The following is a 22,017-nucleotide window of genomic DNA, read 5'->3' on the forward strand; positions in this document are numbered from 1 at the left end:
CCTGTTCAGCCTGGAGAAGAGCAGACTGAGAAGGGATCTTCTCAAATGTCTACAAATACCTTAAGGCTCCGTGTCAGGAGGATGGGGCTGGGCTCTTTCAGTGGTGCCCAGCGACAGGACAAGGGGCAATGGGCACAAACTGAAAGACAGGAAGTTCCATCTGAGTATGAGGGAAAACTTATTTACCTTGAGGGTGACAGAGCACTGGAACAGGCTGCCTCCTTCTCTGTAGACATTCAAAACCCACCTTGATGCAACTCTTGTGCATCCTGCTCTAGCTGTGAAGATGCTTTAGTAGGATGTTGGACTAGATGACCCCCAGGTCCCTTCCAACCTTGACCTTTCCATGATTCTGTGATTAAAGCGACAGAAGACCAAACTCTTAATACATCATTTTCCTGAAATTTAAACTACATAACAGTGATACTCATGTTTTAAATATAGATTTAGTACCTGTGTCCTTCAATCTTCGCTAGAAGCGATGGTGTCAGCTCCAGAATACTTTGCTGAGGTAGTGGTTTTGAGGCCAAAAAAAGCAAAAGGATGTGTATATCTGAAACTTCCATATCACCTCTGAAAGCCTGTCTGTCAGTGAACAGCACCAAATGTAACAAGAAGTTCTCATCAGAGAACTAGTTTGACTCTCAGGCTGAGATTCACCCATAAGCATTTGGGAGCAAAAGGCACGTCTAATTTTTCTTCACACTACTGCACTGGCATCAGAAGAGGGGCCACGGTTGTAACAGTGCTTCACGCTTGGAAATAACCGACAGACAGGGCTGGGAATTGCCCTCCCTCGCACAGAGGTGCCGGCCGGCGCCCGGGGCCCGGGGAAGGCCGTTAGTTTCCCTCACGGATGGGCCCCGCCCCCAGGGCAGCGGCGGGACGACCCACGCGCCGCTTCGCGCCTTCAGCTCCTCTGCCCGCGCGCGGGAAGCGCGCGGCCCGCCCAGCACCGCGGAGCGCCGCCCTCCCGGCACCTCCCATTGGCTGCGCGAGCTCTCTTTCCACCAATGGCCGAGCTGGGGGGGTGGGGGCTGTGCTGCGAGGGGCCAGCGATTGCCTGCCCGTCCGCGTCGGGGCCGGGGCGCGGGCTGGGCTGTGGCGCTGAGGCGGGACTTGAGGGAGCTGTGCGCGGCGGAGGCCCCGCTCATGGAGGAGAGGTAGCGGCCGAGTGAGGCGGAGAACAAGGGGGCGGAGACGTTGAAATTCAAAGTGGGGCGCGGGAAGGCCGAAAGGAGTCCTGAGGGCCGCCGCCGGGGGCCGGGGGTGGTAGGAAGCGCTCGGGGTTGCCTGGGGTAGTCGGTGTGAGGAGCCCGCCGCTGCTTGGCGAGTAACCGGCATGTGCGGCGGGCAGGGGGGGCAGCGGGGCGGCCGCAGGCCCTCGGGTGAGCGCTGCCCAGGCGGAGCCCCGGCAGGCATCCTTCGGGGTCAGGAGGGTGGCTGCTCCGTCTGAAATTTGGCTGTTGGCCGGATGAGAACAGAACCTTGAATATCGATTTTATAAACTTTAGGTTACGCGGGTAAAAGTTCGCTGTTTGTGTTCGAGGTACTTGGGTGACTGTGGGAATTCTTACGTGCGTTACAATGTTCAGGGAGTTAGAAGCTTTCTTGCAAGCATAGGGTTTGCAGTACAGTTATAATTAAAAATCAATATGGCTGTATAGACACCAAAAAGAAGCCCTATCTGCAATAGATAACTTAGTATTTATGCCTCCTTCCTTATGTCTCATATGTCCAAATACTTGGTTTTCATACTGTCATCCAAAGAGACAGCGTGGAAACGTTACCAGATTTCCTACTTTTTACCTGTATAGAACTAAAACCCCATGCTAAATACATGTAAAATTTGAAGAGGGTTAAATTTGGGTTTACAGTTGAAGCTTTCCCTCTTATATATAGGTTGGCTGTTTTCTTTTTCAGATAGTATTATGTCTTTGTAATGAATTGTTACTTCAGTTTTCAGAAGACAGTGACTGGCAGCTCTGACACCATACTTAAGAATGGGTTGAACAACAGATACCTTGTGTTGGAAGTCAGCGTAAAACAGAGAAATGGAAGTGACCCTGAGAAACACTTGACAATTACAGCATCTCAGTCACTGGAAGACACAGAACTGTGCATTCTTAGGAATGGCTGGTAATGCATACAGAAATGGAGATGTCTAGAGAAAGGATGAAATACTGGATTGCTAAGTCAATTTTCTTTGTGTTGCCTTTGAGATGAGTTTTACTGTCTTAAAAGTGATCGATATTCTGAAATAACGTTTATCTAAAGTCATCACTATGTTAGTGTAATGGATATTTATCTTGAGATAACTGGTGTCATGTAACTTGTGTTTGGTGGATATTGCTACCTTAAAGTTTTAATTTGAGTTTGTACTAACAAAGAGCAAGAAAATAAACCAGCAGGTGATTTTGTTTAAGTGTTGTCTTGCAGCAGTTAGGAGAGTTTTTCTGAATTACGTACCCTCATTGTACATACCAATGTACAAAGCTACGTGTATGAAATGTGTGGTTTTGTACAGTTTGTTAAAATCACCTTAGCTTGAGCTCTGCTGCAGAAGTGTTTTCAAGTAAGGATAGGATTCGAATTTAGGTGTTTGTGCGTTTGCATGGCATGTTACAGCAGAAGAGACTAGCTTAGTCTTTTGAAATACATGGGCTTGCACATGCTGCTTGGCAATGCTTTTCATTTTTCATGAAAAGCCTGAAAGGGTGGAGAAAAGTATAAAACTCCATTTCTTGAAGGAAAAATGTAAAAGATCTTGAACCCTGAAATTTCTAAATCAATAAAAATATTTCTAGTTTTTGCTGACCACCTGAAACAAGTCGTATTGTTAAGTAAGAAGGTAGACCTCATGTAATGAAGAGGTTGTATGCCAGTATAAATGTAATGATACTTAACTGGCTCAGTACATGGATCTGGAATGATTCGAAGTCAACAGGATTTCCCTACATTCAGGCTATTCTGATGAATGATCCAGTACTCAAAATTATTGAAGTTCTGTCAGTAAAAATTCTCCTGTTCACTTTCAGAATTTATTTAGGTCACATTCTTAAAAAAGTATCATAGTAACCTGTTTTAAAGTATGTTGAAACTGATATATTAATATATAATTTCTAATACAGCGTGTGTATGGCTTGCAAATGGTTGTTCAAATGTATTACGTTACAGGGAGTCTGTTCCAGTTGTTCCAGGAGACATAATTCATTTAGAAGGGGAGTGTAGCTCCGGTACCTGGGTCATAAATGAACAGTCTGGATACCTGGTTCTTTACCCAGATCTGCTGCTTTCTGGCACTGTGATCTCAAATAGCATTCGATGTATGAGAAGAGCAGTGCTGAGTGAAAGGTTTAGGGTAAGTGTTCTAGAGCATCAAGTGTATTAATGGGTTACTGTTCCATTGAGGCTGGTGGTTTAGCTCAATGGTAAAACTGTCTGAGATGCCGTATTGCAAAATGTTGTTACCAGCTATTCGTAATGTTTATAACATGGAATAATTTAGAATGCAAACTGTCTATCTAAGGTTGGACTTATTTTGAGAATTGCAGCTAAAATAATCCTGTATTCTTAATATAGATAATGGGACAAAGAAATGGTCTTCCCACTTAAAATTCTGGCAACTCTTTTTATAATCTGTTGCCATGGTTTTTGTGGATATGAATCCTTTGTGAGGGATGTTCTACTTGTTGCCCTTAGGAAAACATAGCCACACTTGGCCAAGTATAAAGCCTCTGAAAAAAGAGAGCCACTTCATTTAAGAATTGGTGTGGGCTAACTCTGGAATGTGAATCCACCTGCTGGAACTTGAAAGGAGGAAGGGTTTCTTGTGGTAGTGCCCTTGCAGATATGTGGATGTCAGAGAAGCAACAGCTACCAGTTTCAGCCGAGGAAAACTTCCAGAAGTGGTAGGAATATAAATCCAAGGGATTTGTAGTGCAGTGGTAAACAGACTGGCTGGGAGCCTGTGGCTGAAACAAGAAAATTAAGTACAGGAGATTAAGAGTGTGAAATACTGTCAACCCTTAATTAGAGGAGTAGTGGGAATAAACTAATTGTTTGCAAGGGAGAATGCAGAGGGTCCTTACTCTGGGATAATACCATCCATTAGCTGAGTGCAACCGTCAAGTGCCATGTCTATGAAAGACAGCAGTAAATACTTCAACCACAGGGATAGATTTCCAGTTGTTTGGTGATGGCTTGTGCAGAGGTCATAGCCTACTACACTTTCAGCTCTTAGGAGTCTACAGAGCCCAGTCCTGGTGATGGTTAGATGAGTTTCTGAGCCATTTTGGTGATATTTGGAATAATTTTGTGAATTGATAACACAGAGGAAACTGCTTCATGTAAAATATAATACCTGTAAGATTGTAAAGGCTTTTGTGTTAGGAAATACTGCTATTAATACTGCCCACAGGCAAAACTTGCTCAATATTTATTTTAATCTGTGCCTGTTTCGCACCTGTCAGTCACATAAGGGTAGTATCCTAAGGTTATCGGAGTTGGGGTAAAAAATGAGAAGGCAATAGCAGAGACCCTTTTAAATTCGGCTGTTTTCACAGTCAGGTCTGAACAGACATTATTTAGTGAGGTGAAAGCTCTTACCGATTTTGCAATTAAATGAGTGTAGTCCATAATGTGCAGCAAATAAAACCCAGAAATTTTATAGAAAAGTTGGCGTGCAGTGGGTGTAAATCTTTGTGTGTGTGTGTATATATATAAAAATATAAAAAATGTGTGTTACATAACATCTGTTGCAGGGCTCAGAGTCTGGTTCGCGCCAAATGCTCATTGGTACAATTCTTCATGAAATTTTCCAGCAGTCGGTCACAAATAATTTGGCACAAGAAAAAGTAGAAGAACTAGCAAGTAGAATTGTGTATGGACAGAAGTATCTCAAAGAAATGTAAGTAGCGTTGCAGATGTCTTATGTTTGAAATACAGGGTGGGAACACTTGAACTAGCAGATGGAGTTCTACATTAAAAAATGTAGCGCTAGTACCAGGAGAATATTCTGCTAAGTGACCTTACTTAATGAAACTTGGGTATCTTTTAGTAAGATAATTCCCTGTCTCATAATGTAATTTAATTTGCCTTCCCTGCTGAGCTGCTTCTATAGATCCGAACTATGCTTCTGAAGTAACTATATGTGTGGGGTTTTTTTTTCTTTCAGGCTGAGCAGGTCGGAGTGTTTGTGCCTGTAACATTAAACTTCCAGGCATCTCCCATAGCTGAGTTAAATGTGACAAGCATAATTAATTTTGGTGCTCAGGAGATGAACTAGAAACTTGTGACTAAGCAAGCATTGACATGTGTGATATTTTCATATTCTTTATCAGGTTACTTAGAGGACCTGTAACTTATTTTTCTCTGCAAAGTAGATAGAAATGCTAGCCAAATAAGTAGTCTCCATATTTCCATCAAATGGCAAGATGAATGACTGTCACTTCTAAGATTTTTACTGCAGACTCAAGTAAAATCTAGTTCAAGTCATGTAAAAAAAATACCCCAACTATATCTATGCTTTACATATTTTATGTTGGGCAATATCTGTTGGTCAGTATCTGTTAGCCCCAGATGGGTTGGAAGCTAGAATAGAACCAGAGTAATAAATCTTGTTACAATTTTATCTGCTCTAGGTAGATATTTTGAATTGTGACTGCTAAGGTTATTTAAAGGCTTTTGTGTCGTTCTGAGCCTCTCTGAAACTGTTGATTTGCAATTCCTCTTTGCATATGTAGGCTACTATTTGGATTAAAAAGTAAGTTGTGTAAGTCTGCTGGTTGTGGTCTGTTGCACTTGTGTGAACCTTTGTGCAAAAACCCACTTGTTTTTTTTCTATGTTGCTGTAGAGTAATAATGTTATTTCCAGTGAATGCCAGCAATGAATTATCTAATGCCACATGATTAGGTTCTGCTTAATAAGACTTCTGCTTGCTTGTATATCTGTAACTGGAGCAACTGCAGAGGATCGTGATTCCTTTCCAATTAAAATGGTTTGAAGCCTGTCAAAATGCATGTGAAAAACAAGTAGCAGATCAGTCTATTCAGACAAAAAGCAAACTGTCTTTTGCATTTTTTTTAAAATGTTTTCAATTTTGCATGAAGCATAGGAATAGCCATTTTTAAATGCATGAGTCTGGTACTCCTTTCTTGCATTCTGAGAATTAGTTGGGTTTCATTAAATCTACTGTGCTGATGCTTTCATTATGCTACATGTGCAGTTTCAAAAGTTACACCAGAAATGAACATAGTGTATTCTGTCTCTTGTAATGGATGTTCAGTTAAAATTTTATTAATTAATCAATTGAGATGAACCTTAATGAATCTGTCATAATCTACAGTTCATAGATGTTTTTAAAACTTGACAGTTATTTCCATTAACTTGAGGCAAAATCTTGTTAGAACCAGCAGCAAGTCTAATACTTCTGTATTCTTAATGTGTATGGCTTTATCTTTTAGGTATCACTTAAATCTGAAACAAAGAGAAATAATGCAGGAAGTGGAAGAATATTTGCCATCATTTTTTAAATGGGCGGATGACTTCATGTACAATCCAGCTAACCAAATTAAAATGCAACTAAAACTGTAAGAAGCCAGAACTAAAAGTTAAAACCATTGTACATTGTATATCCTGTTTTGGTTCGCTTTTAGTTTCTATAACAATACTTAAACAAATCTGCTCAGTGGTATGGAGCTAATTCATGGCCTTACTGACAAAATAGCTCATCTTGAAAGCTGCCTGTTTAGCTGCCATTGTGAGTTCTGGGGAAGATAATAAGACTGAGGGTGAACTGACATAAGATTCTTATTGGTCTTAAAATACTTCTAAATAGTGTGGTACAAAGAAATTTTAGTAACTGGAAAAGCAAGCATATTTGATCTACTCACTAAGCTAGAAGTTATTGTCAGTATGTGCAAGAGTACAAATCAGAATGTGAAACTATTAATGAAATGTAATTCTTCACTAAGATAAATTTATCAGTGAAATGGTGATTTAACTCAACTGCTGCTGAGCTCTTGCCTATGGCTTCTTGCAGTTAATTGTAATAACCCTGGAGTGTTAAAGTTGTAAGTGAAATGGCAGGTCTGAGTAAAATCGATGTGCTACTTTCCAGTGTATATCATTAAACTTTTTGGAGAAACTAAGTGTTATAGAGCATGGTTATTCAGAAAAGACCAAAAACTATTAAAAACAGCTTAAGATTCTTTTTTAACTTTGAAATTTAGGTGAATAGCGAAACTATGTGCCAATGTGCAATTTAAAGTAACTTTCTGATATGATGCTTCCACTGTTAATGGGTAAGGTAGTTTGTGTGAGACTTGATGCACTTTATTTCTAATGCTAGTGCCTAAAGAGTGCCTATAATGAAAAAATGTGAAATACTTCATTACAGAACATTTTAATGTTTAAATATTAAGAATTAAGGGAAACTGTTAACTTCTGATTTAACTTTCTTCCTAGGTCAAGTGGTGAAAAACCTGAAGATTCCTCTTCTAAGATAGAGATTGTAGGTATCGTAGACATTGAAGAGAATATCTGGTCTCCCAGGTTTGGGTTGAAAGGAAAGATTGATGTTACAGCCAGGGTGAAAATCCATCGCCAGTCTGGAGTACAGTCTAGGATAATGCCATTGGAGCTCAAGTCTGGCAAGGAATCTAACTCCATAGAGCACAGAAGTCAGGTACAAAAACAAATGTCTAATTTCACTGTCAGTGGTTACCTGTATTCTTTTATTTTATTATGACCTGTTTTCTCTTAAGAATGTGAAACACTTTGTATGTGGTATAATCTAGATCTATGTTCTGCTGATTCTGGCATGCCCAAAGCTGCTGATACAAAATGAAAGTGAACTGAGGCTTGAGAAGTATTTACATTTGCCACTTCCAAACACATTTATAGTTTTTATCCTGAAATATCTGTTGTTTAGTCTTTTCTTAGATTCAAGTATTAGGTGGAGGCAAGCTGCTTCAGGAATTATTGTACATCTTTCCAGATAGCTGGCCTGATCTAGAGGAGGTAGCCTTGTTACAAGTTTTTCTTAAGGAAGATGCCTTTTAATTGAAATCCTTGATCTGGTGCTTACTGCTTACGGCTTCTAGACGGTAATGGCTGCTTAACTGTATAAATTATGGAAAAGCTAAATACAGCTTATAATGTATTTTGGTTTTAATACACTGTAAAAAGTTTATATAAAATGTTTGCAGGTTGTTCTGTATACACTGTTGAACTTGGAACGGAGAGTTGATCCTGAAGCTGGATTTCTTCTTTATCTTAAAACTGGTAATATGTACCCTGTTTCTGGAGCTCGCATGGACCGAAGAGGTAAAGTTGTTCCCCTTCCCCAGAAAGCATAAAACCATATTGTTGGTAAAATGAAACATTTTAGTAATAGTTTTAAGGTTTACTCTCAGGAACTTACTTGCACTTAGGGACATATTGCTTGTTGTAATGTTACTAATTCCAATAAGCTTATGTTAAAAACTCAATTGTTAACTCTGCTAGGATTTTGCTATGAATACTCACTACTTAGCTGACTAAAAAGTTGATGGGTTGTTACTTCTGAGTTAGAAATTATTACGGATAAACCCAAAAACATCAGCTTAGTTTGTTCTTTTCTTGACAGAATTAATGAAGTTAAGAAACCATGTGGCCTTCTACTTAAAGCACAGTACATATAAATCTGCCATAGGAAGACAGCGTTCACAGCTTGCTGCTTTGCCTCCTGTCATTGATGACAGTCAAGCCTGTAAATATTGCTCCCAAATACACAATTGCTTTCTATACAGCAGGTAAAAAAAATGTGACTTGTGTTTTTAAATAAGCTTGAATAATGGTAGCTTTTGATAACTGTGATTTCATTTTTATGGTTGGCATTTTCATAATTCTTTATGGAGGAGTCTTGCACTGCAAAAGAATATTCCATAGATCCCGCTGCAACTTCTATAGTGCAAGTCCTTGATCTTGCAGAGACTTAATGTGTTTGCTCAGGTGTGTCTTCTGCAATAGAAAATGAGAAATCTCAACAAAATATTTGATGATGAGAGCAGGTTTCTTTTAGATCTGTGTTAATATTATGATTTTAATAAGCTATATTCTTGCAACTTGTTGAAATGGGCAGTCTTTTGGGGCTGAATTAGGGCTGGACAACAACTCTTTCACTTGGACTTTAGAAGATTGTTTCCATATAGAGCAGGGGTCCTCAAACTTTTTAAAGAGGGGGCCGGAGCACGAATGAAGTGGCAGGCAGCCATCTGTGGCTGCTTGGTTCCCCCCCCCCCCCCCCCCCCAACCCCTGGCGGGGGGGGGGGGGGGGGGAGGGGAGTGGGTGGGTTCTGTAAATACCGGGAGCCGGATTGAGGACCCTGGGGGGCTGTAGTTTGAGGACCCCTGATACAGGGTATCGCACAAGTAATGATACATTGGTATTACTTCCAAATGTTACTGCGTCTCCTGCTAAAGAGGAGCCATAAGCAAATATTTGATACATTGTCACATAAAGTTATAATAGTTTTTTAAAAATTCCAGTAAGTTTGTCTTGTCTTTATGCTGCACATAAACCAGAAGCAAAATTGTATGTTGAACAGATCAAATGGTTTGTTGGAACAGGATAGCTTTTGGGCTGATTTTGTGTAAATATAATGCCTAGTTGTTTTCAAAATTGTAGTGGCAAAATTGTATGTTGAGGAAGCTAGATTTGTGGGCATGCATGATATGTTTTTTGTAAACTGGTGTTTGTGAAATACTACTTCGAATATTAGTTGTTACAGCAACAGAATTATTACTGTGTAGCTATTCACTTCTGAATTAACTTTTTTTCTCTTTGGTTGCATTTTGTATAAGTGATTAGGTATACCATCTCACTAATACTCAGTTTTGAGATAAATTGACTTGTAGTCTGCTTGTGTATTAACTACTAAATCCCCTTTGCTTAGCTATATCTAATCTCAATACAGTATTCATATGTTACAAAAAAAGGAACAAAGGATCAACTATCTGAATGTATACAGTACTATCTTTGAAATGTCTTTAATTGGTATTGGTCTTTGACTAACTTATTTTCCTTAGTTCAAAATCATAGAGATGATGTAAATGACTAGTATGAGACTGTTCATATGAACAAAGGATACAAATTCAACTTTATTTCAGTGATGGTAGATTATTCTATTTGGTATGTTAAGGTATATAATTAGATTGGCATTACGTACATATGGACTTGCAAGGAAAAAGATGCAAGTTGACTCTTTCCTGTGTTTTGGTTCTACTCCTAGAGCTGTAGAGCAAAAGATGGACAGTGTGTGTCTTCCTCCTGCTATGGTACCCATTATTGAAAGAGAGACCCAGCACCTGAAACCCTCTCACTTAGAGTATTTCAGCCTGTGGTATCTATTGTTAACCTTGGAGCTGCAAAGTGGAGAGGGTAAAAAAGGATATAAAAATATATGGATGATACCTGCTTTGGAAAGGTAAGATGTAATTTCTAATTTGGTACAAATGATGCTCCCTTCAGTAACTGGAAATGAGGCACTGTTTCTTGTGTTTTCACTACAAGAACTAGAAATTTGCTAGTGCTTGTAGAAATAGTCAAATATGCTACTTGCATAGGTAGGCTTTTTGTGAGATGTGACCTAATGGAGACATTAGCCTAATAACGCAAATACAAACCCAGTAAATCTATGATACTTGGGTTTTTGTTATTGTTATGCATAGGAAGGAGCAAACTGCAGCCTCAGTCTTCAGAAGCAAAAGTGGTACAATTCTGTGGTACAATTCTGTTCTCTTGACATCTCTGGGGGAAGAGGCTAGGTGCTAGCTGTGAGACCAGCTCATTGTGCTGGTGCCCTGAAGGTTTACTTGGCAAACAATGATGCATTTTGGACCGTGCTTCTAGGCATGGCTATGAACGTGGGTAAAAGCAGACTAAGGGCTCTTGTTGGCTGCTGTATTGTGTTATTATACATCACCTGGTCCAGTAGCTCTAGAAAAAATAATTGGCAGTTTGTATGCTCATTTCAAGGCATCTGTAAAAGTGAAATGTAGCTAACTGGTTTTAAGTGAAACAAGCAACTCTACAAGCAAATATGGAACAGCTTAGTGGAGTGGATCCATACATTTTGGTATTTGTTTTTTAACAGGAAATTATAGATAACTTTAGTCTAAACATTAGAGTCTGTTCTTGGAACAAATACAAGGGTTTTACATATTTTTACAATCCTTTTCTAGTCAAAGTCTCTATTGTAAAGTGACTGTTCAATCTTCCTGGCTCTTGTGTGAATTTGGGTTGAGGTTTTTTTGTTGCTTTGGGGATTTTTTGGTTTTGTACTTTGATTTTGGGGGTTGGTATGGGTGGTGTATTTTTTTTACTTGTGGACATTTCTTTTAAAATTTCTTTTACTGAGAGTATCTTGATACTAAATATCTTTTTCTAATACTTTTAGAGAGAAGGCTGGAGATTGTGTTGGGAACATGGTCAGAGTTGATGAAGTGCAGGAAATTTCCAAGGGACAGTATCTACATTTTTTTCAACGTAGAAATGGTGCCATACCTGGAAAAAACTTACTGGTTGGCGATAGAGTGGTTGTGAGCGGAGAGGAAAATGGTTTACTTGGTTTGGCTACTGGCTATGTTAGAGAAGTCGGTGTGGCAAAAGTCTCCTGTTGGTTGGACAGGTAATAGAACAAAAAGGAAAAACATCTGTTTAAAGACACTATGATACTGGCTTCAGGAAGGGTACTTCTGGGTGTCCAAAAAGCTCTGAATCTTCTTGCTGGGCTTGGGGAAGAACATTCAGAAGTTCTTTTACATTGATGGAAAATGTCAATACTTGGTCAGTTGTAGTTGCTAGTCTAACTAGGCTGTTTAAATAAAAGCATGCTTGAAAACTCCATTTACTGATGTCTCCAATATGAGACTATATGGATACAGTGATTACAGTGTTAATAGTAACTTTCATTGTTCAGACTGTATTGGCTTTAAATTGGGGTCTGATCATGTTTTATTATTAACACTCAGTTATTAGTGTGTTCTGGCTGTTGCTTCACTCTGGGACCTCTGAAATGTATCCCTTAACACTTAATAATAAGCCTTTAATCGTCAACATACTGCTTGTAAACAGAATTATTTTGTCCGTGTTACTGTCATCCTTCAGGAATTTGTCAAAGCTCCCCGAGAACACCATATATAGGTTGGATCACGAGGAAGGAGATTTTGGTGTAGGAGTCCCTTTTGAAAACCTTTCTAAACTGATGGAAGATTCCCCAGTCAGGTATGAAAAATCAGATTAATTTCACACTGTCAATATTTTGAGATAGTTTCTCAACTGGTAACTTTTATTGTTTGGTTGGTTTTTTTATCCACAGTGAAAGGCTCCGCAATTTGATAATTGACTTCCACAAACCACGTTTTATTGAGCGTTTGAGCTCCGTCCTTCCTGCAGAAGCAAAGGAAACTGTTGCAAGTATTTTAAAGGGTACAAAGTGACTTTCCCCAAAACCCTCTGTTGTACATCTCTATAACCAAAGCATTTATCACACTAATTATAAGGGGTTTTTTTCCTACTTTGGGGTCCAGTCCTAGTTTTCTGCTTAAAAATTAAAAACAAGTTCTTACCTTGCATGTCTTCCTGTGATTAAATTAGTCTTGAACTAGTTGGAAGACCTGACCAGATACTTGTTTGCAACTTTATCTTACTCTTGTTAGTTGCTGCAGCTTGCAGTTTCAAACAGTGCCATATGATTACCTCTCTAACCTTTGCAAAAGGGAAGAACAGGGAAGGCTCTTAAGACACGGAAGCAGACTTTGAGGGAGTGTATGGAGATGAGCTTTAGTGTAAGCATTGACTTGTATTATCCCCCTTGCTGACTTGTTGGCTGCTCTGTAGTGTGTGATGCTTTGTGGCACTTTTCTTAAAAACAAAATTTGTTTAGGTATGTGGCAGTGTTTCATATTTGGTGAGAATATTTCATTGTTCTCTTGACAGTTATTTCTGAAAGAAAATTAACTGAATTCTCTTAAAGCAGATGGAACTTTTTATAAAACTCAGTCTGAAGACTTGTTTTTTCTTGCTTGAGTTTTGCCTAGTCCAAATAATCTGGAACATGCTGCTTAATTGCATCAGACTGGGAAAAAACAGCTCTGGTGTAATGTTTCTTCTAAACAAGGTGATGCTGTATGTGCAACTCATTTCCCTTTGCTTTGAGCCATATGCTTAAACATGAAACTGGATATGATAAAATAGAAATGCCTATACGCAATATCATATGGAAGTGGTCGTTTATTGGGGAAAAATTCACAAAAGGTCTAAAAAATAAACAAGTCTTCAGTGACTTATTTCTAGGACTGTAGTGCAGACACTGTACTACGTGTCTTGTGTATTATGTTTGGTATCATTACTTCATCAGAACCTATAGACTTACTCTGCCCAGTTCTTTTCTAAGGGCTTTACTGGAAGAGGAAACTATAGATTTGTTTTATTAATCATTGTAATTAGTAACTGCTAAAGTTATGAAGTGTAGACATCTCATTTTTATTTTTCTTCTTGAAGGTCTAAATAAGCCTCAGAAACAGGCAATGAAACAAGTGCTACTTTCGAAAGACTACACACTTATTGTGGGTATGCCTGGAACAGGAAAAACTACTACAATATGTGCTCTAGTAAGATCGTCTACCTTGATGTTCAAATTATTTTTTTTTGTGAGATTTAGAGGATAGCGTTAAACAAACTGTGTTTATACCATACTGTCCAGAATTATTTGTCATGGCTTAGTCTACTGGTATCTGCTTAATTTCGAAGAAGAAAATGTATTTCTTCTTACTTAAGAACTTATGTTTGGTAGAATTAAAAATGTATTTTGTGGAGTAGGATTCTCTTTTCTTGTGTAGGAATATACGTGGGAGGGAGGACACTGAAGTGTGATACTTAATCACTTCTGTGACACTTTGATGTCGAGTTCTTGGGCCCCAGATATCAAGAAGTCCTGAAATCCTGAGTTACAGCTCAAAAAGGCAGTGCCTTGAGGAAGTCAGTAACTTGGCCATTTTAAGTTGTGTAAACCCATGGTGCTGAAGCTATGTGCAGCCTGCTAGCCATCTCCTCTAGTTGGTGGTTCTCTTTCCCCGGGAATGGATGTAGGATTCAGGCTGTTGGCTGAGCAAGTTTTTTCTTGAAATAGCAGTCATGTCACTTCCAGTTGTCATCAACTTGTGGGGAAGGAGGAGGCTGGAGAGCAAGCAGCTGCTGCTATTATTGGATCCACCCATTCCACTGAATCTGTTGTGGCTAGATTGTCATGGAGAACAGTGTGGGAACAGGCTGTAGGACCTATTCTTACAGCAGGGATCTTTAGAGTGCAGTTCCTTCTTTTCAGTACATTTGCAGATGTGCATGGGTGTTCGTAGCTCTCACTGTTGGCAGCGTGTCGGGTAAGCCAGCTGTTCATGAGAACCTTCAGGTCTGTTGCCCATATTGCTTGGACAATAGCTAGCTGGTAGATCTGGCCAGAAAGACTGATATAAATGAAGTCATACTTGTTGACTCCCTCCAAAACATCTTGTGTTTTTTACCTAGAAAACATGGGATTGTTGATCCTTCCATATGAACTAACAACTTTCTTTTCTTTCCCTTTGTCATTCATTAGGTGAGAATTCTTTCTGCTTGTGGCTTTAGTGTTCTTCTGACTAGTTTTACACACACTGCTGTAGACAATATCCTGCTAAAGCTAGCTAAATTCAAAGTTGGTTTCTTACGCTTGGGGCGAGCTCAGAAGGTTCATCCAGATATACGGAAGTTTACAGAAGAAGAAATTTGCAAGTCCAAATCAATTAAGTCTGTAACAGATTTGGAAGAGGTCTACAATAGTCAGGTGAGAAAAGTGTTTTTTGCTAGTCCTGCAAATTATTATGGATAATTACATTAGTATTCTGGTTATTTGAATGCTGCAGAGAAGGAACCCATCCCAAGGGTGAGTTACTGCCATAAGAAGTCTGAGCTGACAAAGATACTCAACCTCTGCATCACTTCAGTTTCTTTATAGCCAATAATGACCCACATTAACAGTCTAAAAGTTGAAAATCATTGTTTATGTACATACAAAGTAACTTATCATTGTAAGTAATAAGTCCCCAAAACTCCAGTGCTTTTATCTGAGATCTTATGTGGAGGAGTGGTGATAAACTGCTGCAACCTCCTCCATCATTATTCACATATTGCTGCTGTTTGTCCCTTTTTCCCTCCCACTGGTGCTTGTTGTGCCACTTGTACATCAGCAGATGGGGAAGAGGAAGTGATGTGCTGGCCTGGCCAAACACTAATTTTTCATTGAAAGAGTAGTGTTACTGGTGTGGATATTAATGCAAACCATAATGGGAGCTGGGTAAACTGAGTCAGTGGCAGCTTTGAATTAAATTTCTTGAAAGAATGTAGTAGTACATTCTTTCATTTACATAGTAGTTGGAGTAAATGCTGACTTTGCAAAAGCTGCCATTTACTTTTTGTTGATAGGCGTTGCAGGGGAGTGATTGAAGTCATAAGGGAAGTGACTTGATTCATATTTTAGTAATTTTGGATTGCTTGCACTGGAAGCATAGTAGTGGGAAGAACTATGCTACTATTGTTTTGTTTGCTCTTTGGAATTTACAAGAAAGAGCATCATTTTCCACAGTACTTATACTGGCACACTATGTGAATTGTATATGCGTAGGACCTGATATCAATCTGAACACGTGGCAGGAGCAATTTGCTACAGTCTGCTCTAAAGCTGTTTTATATTTGTCACTTGCAATCAGTGCAAGAATGTGAGGCCAATATGTACGTAAGGTGTGCTTGTCTGATTTTTAGGATTAATAATTTAATTTCTTGTATTTTACTTTTTAGTTTAGTTTAATGGGAAATAATTGTTTTTTCTTTTAACCTGGAAAATGTAGTGCTAAAGATGTAAGATGTATCTTACCCTTAAAGCGTGTCTCAATTTTTCAGCCAGTGGTAGCAACGTCTTGTATGGGAGTAAATCACCCCATCTTTGTTCAGAAGCAGTTTGATTTCTGTATAGTTGATGAAGCTTCCCAAATAAGCCAGCTTATCTGTCTGGGCCCGCTATTCTGCTCCAAAAGGTTTGTGCTGGTAGGGGATCATCAGCAGCTGCCTCCACTTGTACTGAATGCAGAAGCAAGGTAAGATAAAATGCTGCTGGACAGTTACTAGTAACATGAATTCTGGGAAGGCTCTTGCAATGTTTTGACTGACATGTTTTTGGGTTTTTTGTTTGTTTTGTTTTGTAACAGAGATCTTGGCATGAGTGAAAGCTTATTTAAAAGGCTGGAACAAAACCAAAATGCTGTTGTCCAATTAACTGTGCAATACAGAATGAATAGGTATTTTAAATGTCTGTTTCTTGCATTGGGGTTTTAATGTGGGATTGAAACAGCAAGATTTAATGTTTTTTTCTTGCTTTTTAAATCTTCAGTAAAATTATGTCTCTAAGTAACATGTTAGTGTATGAAGGCAAACTGGAATGTGGTTCAGAGAAGGTGTCAAATGCCACTGCTAACTTGCCCAACCTAAAAAAATTGAAACTGGAGCTTGTAGATGCTTCAAAAACATGGTTGAAAGAAGTACTTGATCCAGACACACCTGTGTGTTTTCTGAACACAGAGAAGGTAAAGTTTTATGTTCTCCTTTCAAAACTGTATTTTTGATGAAAGTTCTCAATACAGTCAACACGTAAAACTTCATACAGCTTAGGTAGGGTAAAATATATAACTTGAAAAAATCATTTTCTAGTTACATGCAAAATGTGCAACATGCAAGAAAGGTTGTTAGTATAGCTGATCAGTTAGGGTGGTACAACTAGTGGTGGAAACACTGCATCTAAGAGCAGCCGGAAAGATTAATTCGGATAATTCAGAAAATACTGTATGTGCTACGAACTTTATGCTCATGTACAGAGTGTAGCTTAAAACTGTGTAGCCATATTGGGTGCCTTTGCAACTGTAGAATGACATTCTAGGCCAAAGTTGGTTTTGGGTTTTTTGGTGTACTATGCAAACAAAATATAAATATAAGCATGTGTTATCATAAGTGAGACCTAGCTTTTAGAACTTTTTTCCTCTAAAAGTTTTTGGCTACATTAATGCTAGTGTGGGTGTAAACCAACTGTTAATTAAAGCAGTGCTTTTCTGCTTGAAGAAAACTTGAGCGCGTGCAAGTTTAGAGGCTTATTAGGTGTGATTGTGTGATTTTTTTTATTTTTTTTTTCAGAATAGTGAATTAAAAAAACACAACAACCCAAAACAGTACAGGTCTTAATTAGTTGTTATGTGACAGGTTGTAACAACGGTTAGACTGAGTGCATGATAGCAGTGTAAAAACAAGTTTGATTACAGTACCTATTAAGCTGTGTAGCTGTTGAAACTGCTGTTTTGGAAAAGGCGGTGGAGTCTTCTAATATGTAGGAAAATATTTTCTGCTTCTGTAATCTATGCGACACACTAAAAATACACTGCCATGTAAAAGAAGCTTGGACACGTTGCAGAAAAATAGGATTCTTGCTGAAGTATGTGGTATCCTGCTTAAGCAACACAATAGAGACTACTGTTTTTGCATGTGGCTGGAATGCTAGAATAAACTTGATGCAGTGCAGATGTACTGCCTTGAAGACCAGTATATAGAGTTGCAGCACTGTTGCATATGGGTTTATCAATCTATTAATTTTTTGTTTATTTACCATGCTTTAGCATGTGAGACGTTGAACATAGATTACACTTAACGAGCTACCCAGTCAGTTGAATTCTTGGATTTGTGAAGCTTTTGATGCATATTGTACAACTCAGGTTCCATGTGTACAGTGGTACTGCTCTAGCAAGCAGATGCCACTTACCTGGAATACTCTTACAAATACTATGTATTAACCCACACGTTAAACATTAGAGTGATCTCCAAATTCAGCCATTCAGATGATATTGGTGTGGTTGTTTGGAGAAGTAAAACTGATCGTAATAGGATTCTGAGAGTGTTGCTTTAAGTCAGACTATACCACGTCCTGCTTTAAGTGGCAATGCTGTCATAAAAATGTAGAAGGAAAACTGAACAGAGTGGCATCTAAGAAAACAAAGTTGATGTAAGTCATTAGTATCAGTGGCAAATAGTGGAGTGGGTAAAATAGTAAATGAGTAAGGTAGTAAATGGATTTCAGAGCTGGAAAGCAGTTCAGTGTATGCTCAGTTTTAGACTGCTCTTAAGTAAAGAGGTTTCAACTTGACACCAGATGTTTACCTTGCATGACAGTTTACTAGAAGAATGATAACATCAGGGACACGTTTATTGCTAATGATAATATTTAGACTTTAGCAAAGGCAAGAGCTAAGCAAAGAGAATAAATTATAGAGCTGTGTTACAGAAATTGCAAGTTTACATTGTAAACTTGTTTCTGGCTTTCTGGTATCATTCATACATGATAGAGCGAAAGTAAGTTAATAGTTAAGAAATGTTAAATTCAGGGAGTACTTTTTTTTTTACATTTGGAAGCTTAAATTTAGTACTACCATTTTGGATAGTTTTTCCTGTAGTTTTAAATGTAGGCTTTCAAGTATTAGGAAAAAAAAAGCCTTTCTGCTATGGGCAAGGGGAAAATTCACTGTAAAAAACATTAGATGAAAAGCATTAAAATAAAATTCTGATATAAAATATAGTTTGTTCTCTTACCTTGTCAGGTTGGGAAATGTCGTTTGGTGGTTTTTTTGGTTTTTTTGGTTTTTTTCCCCCTTACAGTTCTCACTATATATTGTATGAAAAGTCAGATGATCAAGCTTTGGCAGTTCAAGGTGACTTGCTAGTACTAAAACTCATTTCAGCAGATTTTTTTCAACTCGCTTTGCAAATGGAATGTTCTGAAGTTACTTTGCAGTATAGGCTTTTATACTCTAAAATTGTGCATTTAGGCTTATTTTTTATTAAAACTGTTAGGATAAATAACATGTACGATACAGTGAGTTAGGGATCGGAATGTAGTATGCTATTGTAGATAGCAATAGTAGTAATTTACTGTTTATATTTTTGAAGGTCCCAGCACCAGAACATGCGGAAAGAGGTGGTGTCAGTAATGTGACAGAAGCTAAATTAGTGTTCTTGCTCACTTCTTTATTTATTAAGGTATCTTTTTTACATTGTTCAGAGGGACAGTTTTATAATGAATCATTTTTACATTGTTATAGTGACTGTATGTATTGGGTTATTCTTTGAGGCATAGTCTTAAGGATAAATGTAAGGTTGGCTACCACTAAGTGTAAATGTGGAGCTTGAGGTCTGCATTAAGTTCCCTGTCCCTTGTCTGGCTGGATTTGGGATGCAGAAAAAGCTGGATGCCAAATTACTTTAAGAGATGAGGACATTATTGTGAGGGAGGGAAGAGATGAGAATTTGTCTTCCCTATTTCATCCAACCGGTTTCAGGAGCAGTACAGACTAGTGGTTCTGAATGTTTAGCTCACCATTTGAGGAAGAAAGAAAAATGGCTATTTTGGATTTCGAGGATATATGCCTCTGTGCTAGGTTAAGATGAAGCTTGGGAGCTTGCAGTAACGAATATTTTCTAATTTCTTTAGTTAATACCAGTTATTGCTAGAGTTCCATAGACAACTTAATTTAGATACAATATCTTGCAGCACTGTTTGGGGGGGGGGGAAAAATTATCCTAGAGGGTCTTCTGACAGTAACGGGTATCCCAAGCTAACTGCAGTGACGTGACTTTTTCTGTTTTTTCATTTAGGCTGGCTGTAAGCCTTCAGACATTGGCATTATATCACCATACAGACATCAGTTAAAAACAATCACTGATTTGATGGCAAAATTGAATGAGAACAGAGTGGAAGTCAATACAGTAGACAAATACCAAGGAAGAGACAAAAGTATCATAATTGTATCTTTTGTTAGGAACAGTAGTGATGAAAATGTAAGTTGGTTGTACTAACTTTGTTGCAGTTAATTTTAATACTTAGATGAATTTTGAAAATCTGTGTTTTATCTACATTAAATGTTGACATTTAAGTAGGAAAAATAAAAGCAAGTTACATTTGTTTTAACAGCTTGGCACCCTCCTGAAGGACTGGCGACGTCTTAATGTTGCTATCACGAGAGCCAAGCACAAACTGATCATGGTGGGCTGCGTTCCATTCCTGTGCTGCTATCCTCCGTTAGAGAAGCTGCTCTGCCATTTGCAGTCTGAGGCAATGATATCCTTTTTCTCTACACTGTTTTGTGAAGGGGGGAAGGTAAGATTGACTTACTGAGATTAAGATTAGGGTGGAAAGGTCTTTCATTATTTAGGATATATATTCAACATCAGCAACGAGGTACAAAATGTACTAATAAAATGTGCTTGAGATCAAGCTAATAGTGAAGGTTCTAAAGCCACCTGTCTTCAAAAGCAGGAAATTCCGTGCTGATTTGCAAGTCAACTTTGACTTTTTTTTTTTTAATTTTGAGGCCTGAATTTTTGATGTTTAATGCTTTCACACTTTTTTTTTTTCTGTTATTGTCCTAGTTTCTTGGCATCTTAATGTCAGTATGGTGGTTTTCCTCAGAAATACCATGCATTTAGACGTATCTGGTGAGAGAACAGTTCATGAATAATGTTGCTAGAATGGAAAATGGTGTAACTTTCAGATGACTTGTTAATTTTTCCTTTGTCAGGCATGGTACTCGGTTTACTCTTAACTATATGGGTGTTTCCATCTTCTGTTTAAATAGGGAAGACCTTGGCAGCTCCTTCCTTTGAAAACACCAAGACACATTCAAACCAGTCTTGTGAAAGCGATACGTTATCAAAGTGCTTCCTTAACTTGCTACATCTTCAATCTTCCAGCAGGGGCTCATGAAAGTATCCACAAATGTAACATTTTATGATGGCGAAGATGGAGAGTTTTACAGGCATTCACATATCTTCTTCTGGTGCTGTTCAATGTAAATAACTGATTCGTAGGGTATGAGTGCTGATGTGTACTGTTTAATGTGAGTGAAGCCCAAACAGAAATTGCATTCAATTATTTTAAAGGTTTCCTTTCAGTAAAATGACACCGCATGTTTGTTTCTTTAATAAGCCGAGTTGTTTCAGTACCGGTATACTTGTAACAAACCAGAAATATGAAGGACTTGGTTCCTTCCCATACTTGGATGGCTGCTTGCACATTCACTTTCAGCTTGATAAACACTCATCTGCATAGGTGAATACGAAACACTTGAGGAGGAGGGGGTAGCAAACCTATGCTGCATCAAGTCATAGTTTCCTGGGCTTAGTTTGGTTTTAAAAACTTCACTGTATGTAAAATACATTCTAATTCCATTTATTAGAATTCCTAATTAAGATGCTGTGGTGTTGTGCTGTTTGGAAAAAAAAAAATTAGGATAAACTTCTTTCTCTTCTTCAGAACCTCACATGCTTTTAAAAATACTGAAATCTTCTATATTTATATACATAACTTAATTGACCTCATAAAGATCCCTTGATGACTTCTCTAATCCCTTGATTTTTGCATACATCTTTGAGACGTGGTGAATCATTTAATCTCATCCCTTTTTATGAACTAATGTATTTAGCAGATAAATCTGAAGTGAAATGCTGCCGAGTTGAAGGTCATAGTAAAACACTGTTATACTACCTCATACTCTAGACTGTTAGTGAGAAGCTTCTTTCAGAGATCACTGGTGGAAACATAAAATATTTTTTTATTATTATTCTTAAAAACCATTAGTATTTGTTTTCTCTTGGATCCATGTCAAATAGTTGTGTGCATATAGTTCCAGACAAACTTCCAGATGTTAAATGTGGGCTTTTTCACTCTTTTTGTTTTTTTTTTTTTTTTTTAACTGCTCCTTAACTTTTGTAATACTTGAAATAAAATGTTGATGTTGGTTTTGTTATAGTTGTTTATATTTTGTTAATATTTTATATTGTGCAAATATTTTTAACAGTGCGAAAATAATTTGAATAGCTGACAGGATAGTCTCTTTTTCAGGTGAAAATA

At 38.1% G+C, this 22,017-nt stretch overlaps 1 protein-coding gene across 2 annotated transcripts; it reads left to right on the forward strand.

The window, feature by feature from the left end:
• Positions 1-1,041: 1,041 nt before the first annotated feature.
• DNA2 (DNA replication helicase/nuclease 2) lies at positions 1,042-21,913 on the forward strand. 2 transcript variants are annotated; one of them, XM_055721105.1, is made up of 21 exons: positions 1,042-1,163; positions 1,960-2,139; positions 3,178-3,361; positions 4,764-4,909; positions 6,466-6,591; positions 7,469-7,688; positions 8,212-8,329; positions 8,631-8,796; positions 10,276-10,470; positions 11,443-11,673; positions 12,153-12,269; positions 12,364-12,473; positions 13,548-13,657; positions 14,641-14,865; positions 15,978-16,171; positions 16,283-16,372; positions 16,465-16,657; positions 19,059-19,148; positions 19,764-19,946; positions 20,080-20,226; positions 20,843-21,913. In XM_055721105.1, exons 1-21 carry the CDS (start codon positions 1,153-1,155, stop codon positions 20,897-20,899), a joined length of 3,093 nt encoding a protein of 1,030 aa, XP_055577080.1. In that variant the 5' UTR covers positions 1,042-1,152; the 3' UTR covers positions 20,900-21,913. The 2 variants fall into 2 exon arrangements, with proteins under 2 accessions (XP_055577080.1, XP_027672910.2); XM_027817109.2 differs by lacking the exons at positions 1,042-1,163; positions 3,178-3,361 and having other exon boundaries at positions 2,009-2,139.
• Positions 21,914-22,017: the final 104 nt, after the last annotated feature.

This window comes from Falco cherrug, chromosome 9, assembly GCF_023634085.1.
Source record: "Falco cherrug isolate bFalChe1 chromosome 9, bFalChe1.pri, whole genome shotgun sequence".
NCBI lineage: Eukaryota > Metazoa > Chordata > Aves > Falconiformes > Falconidae > Falco > Falco cherrug.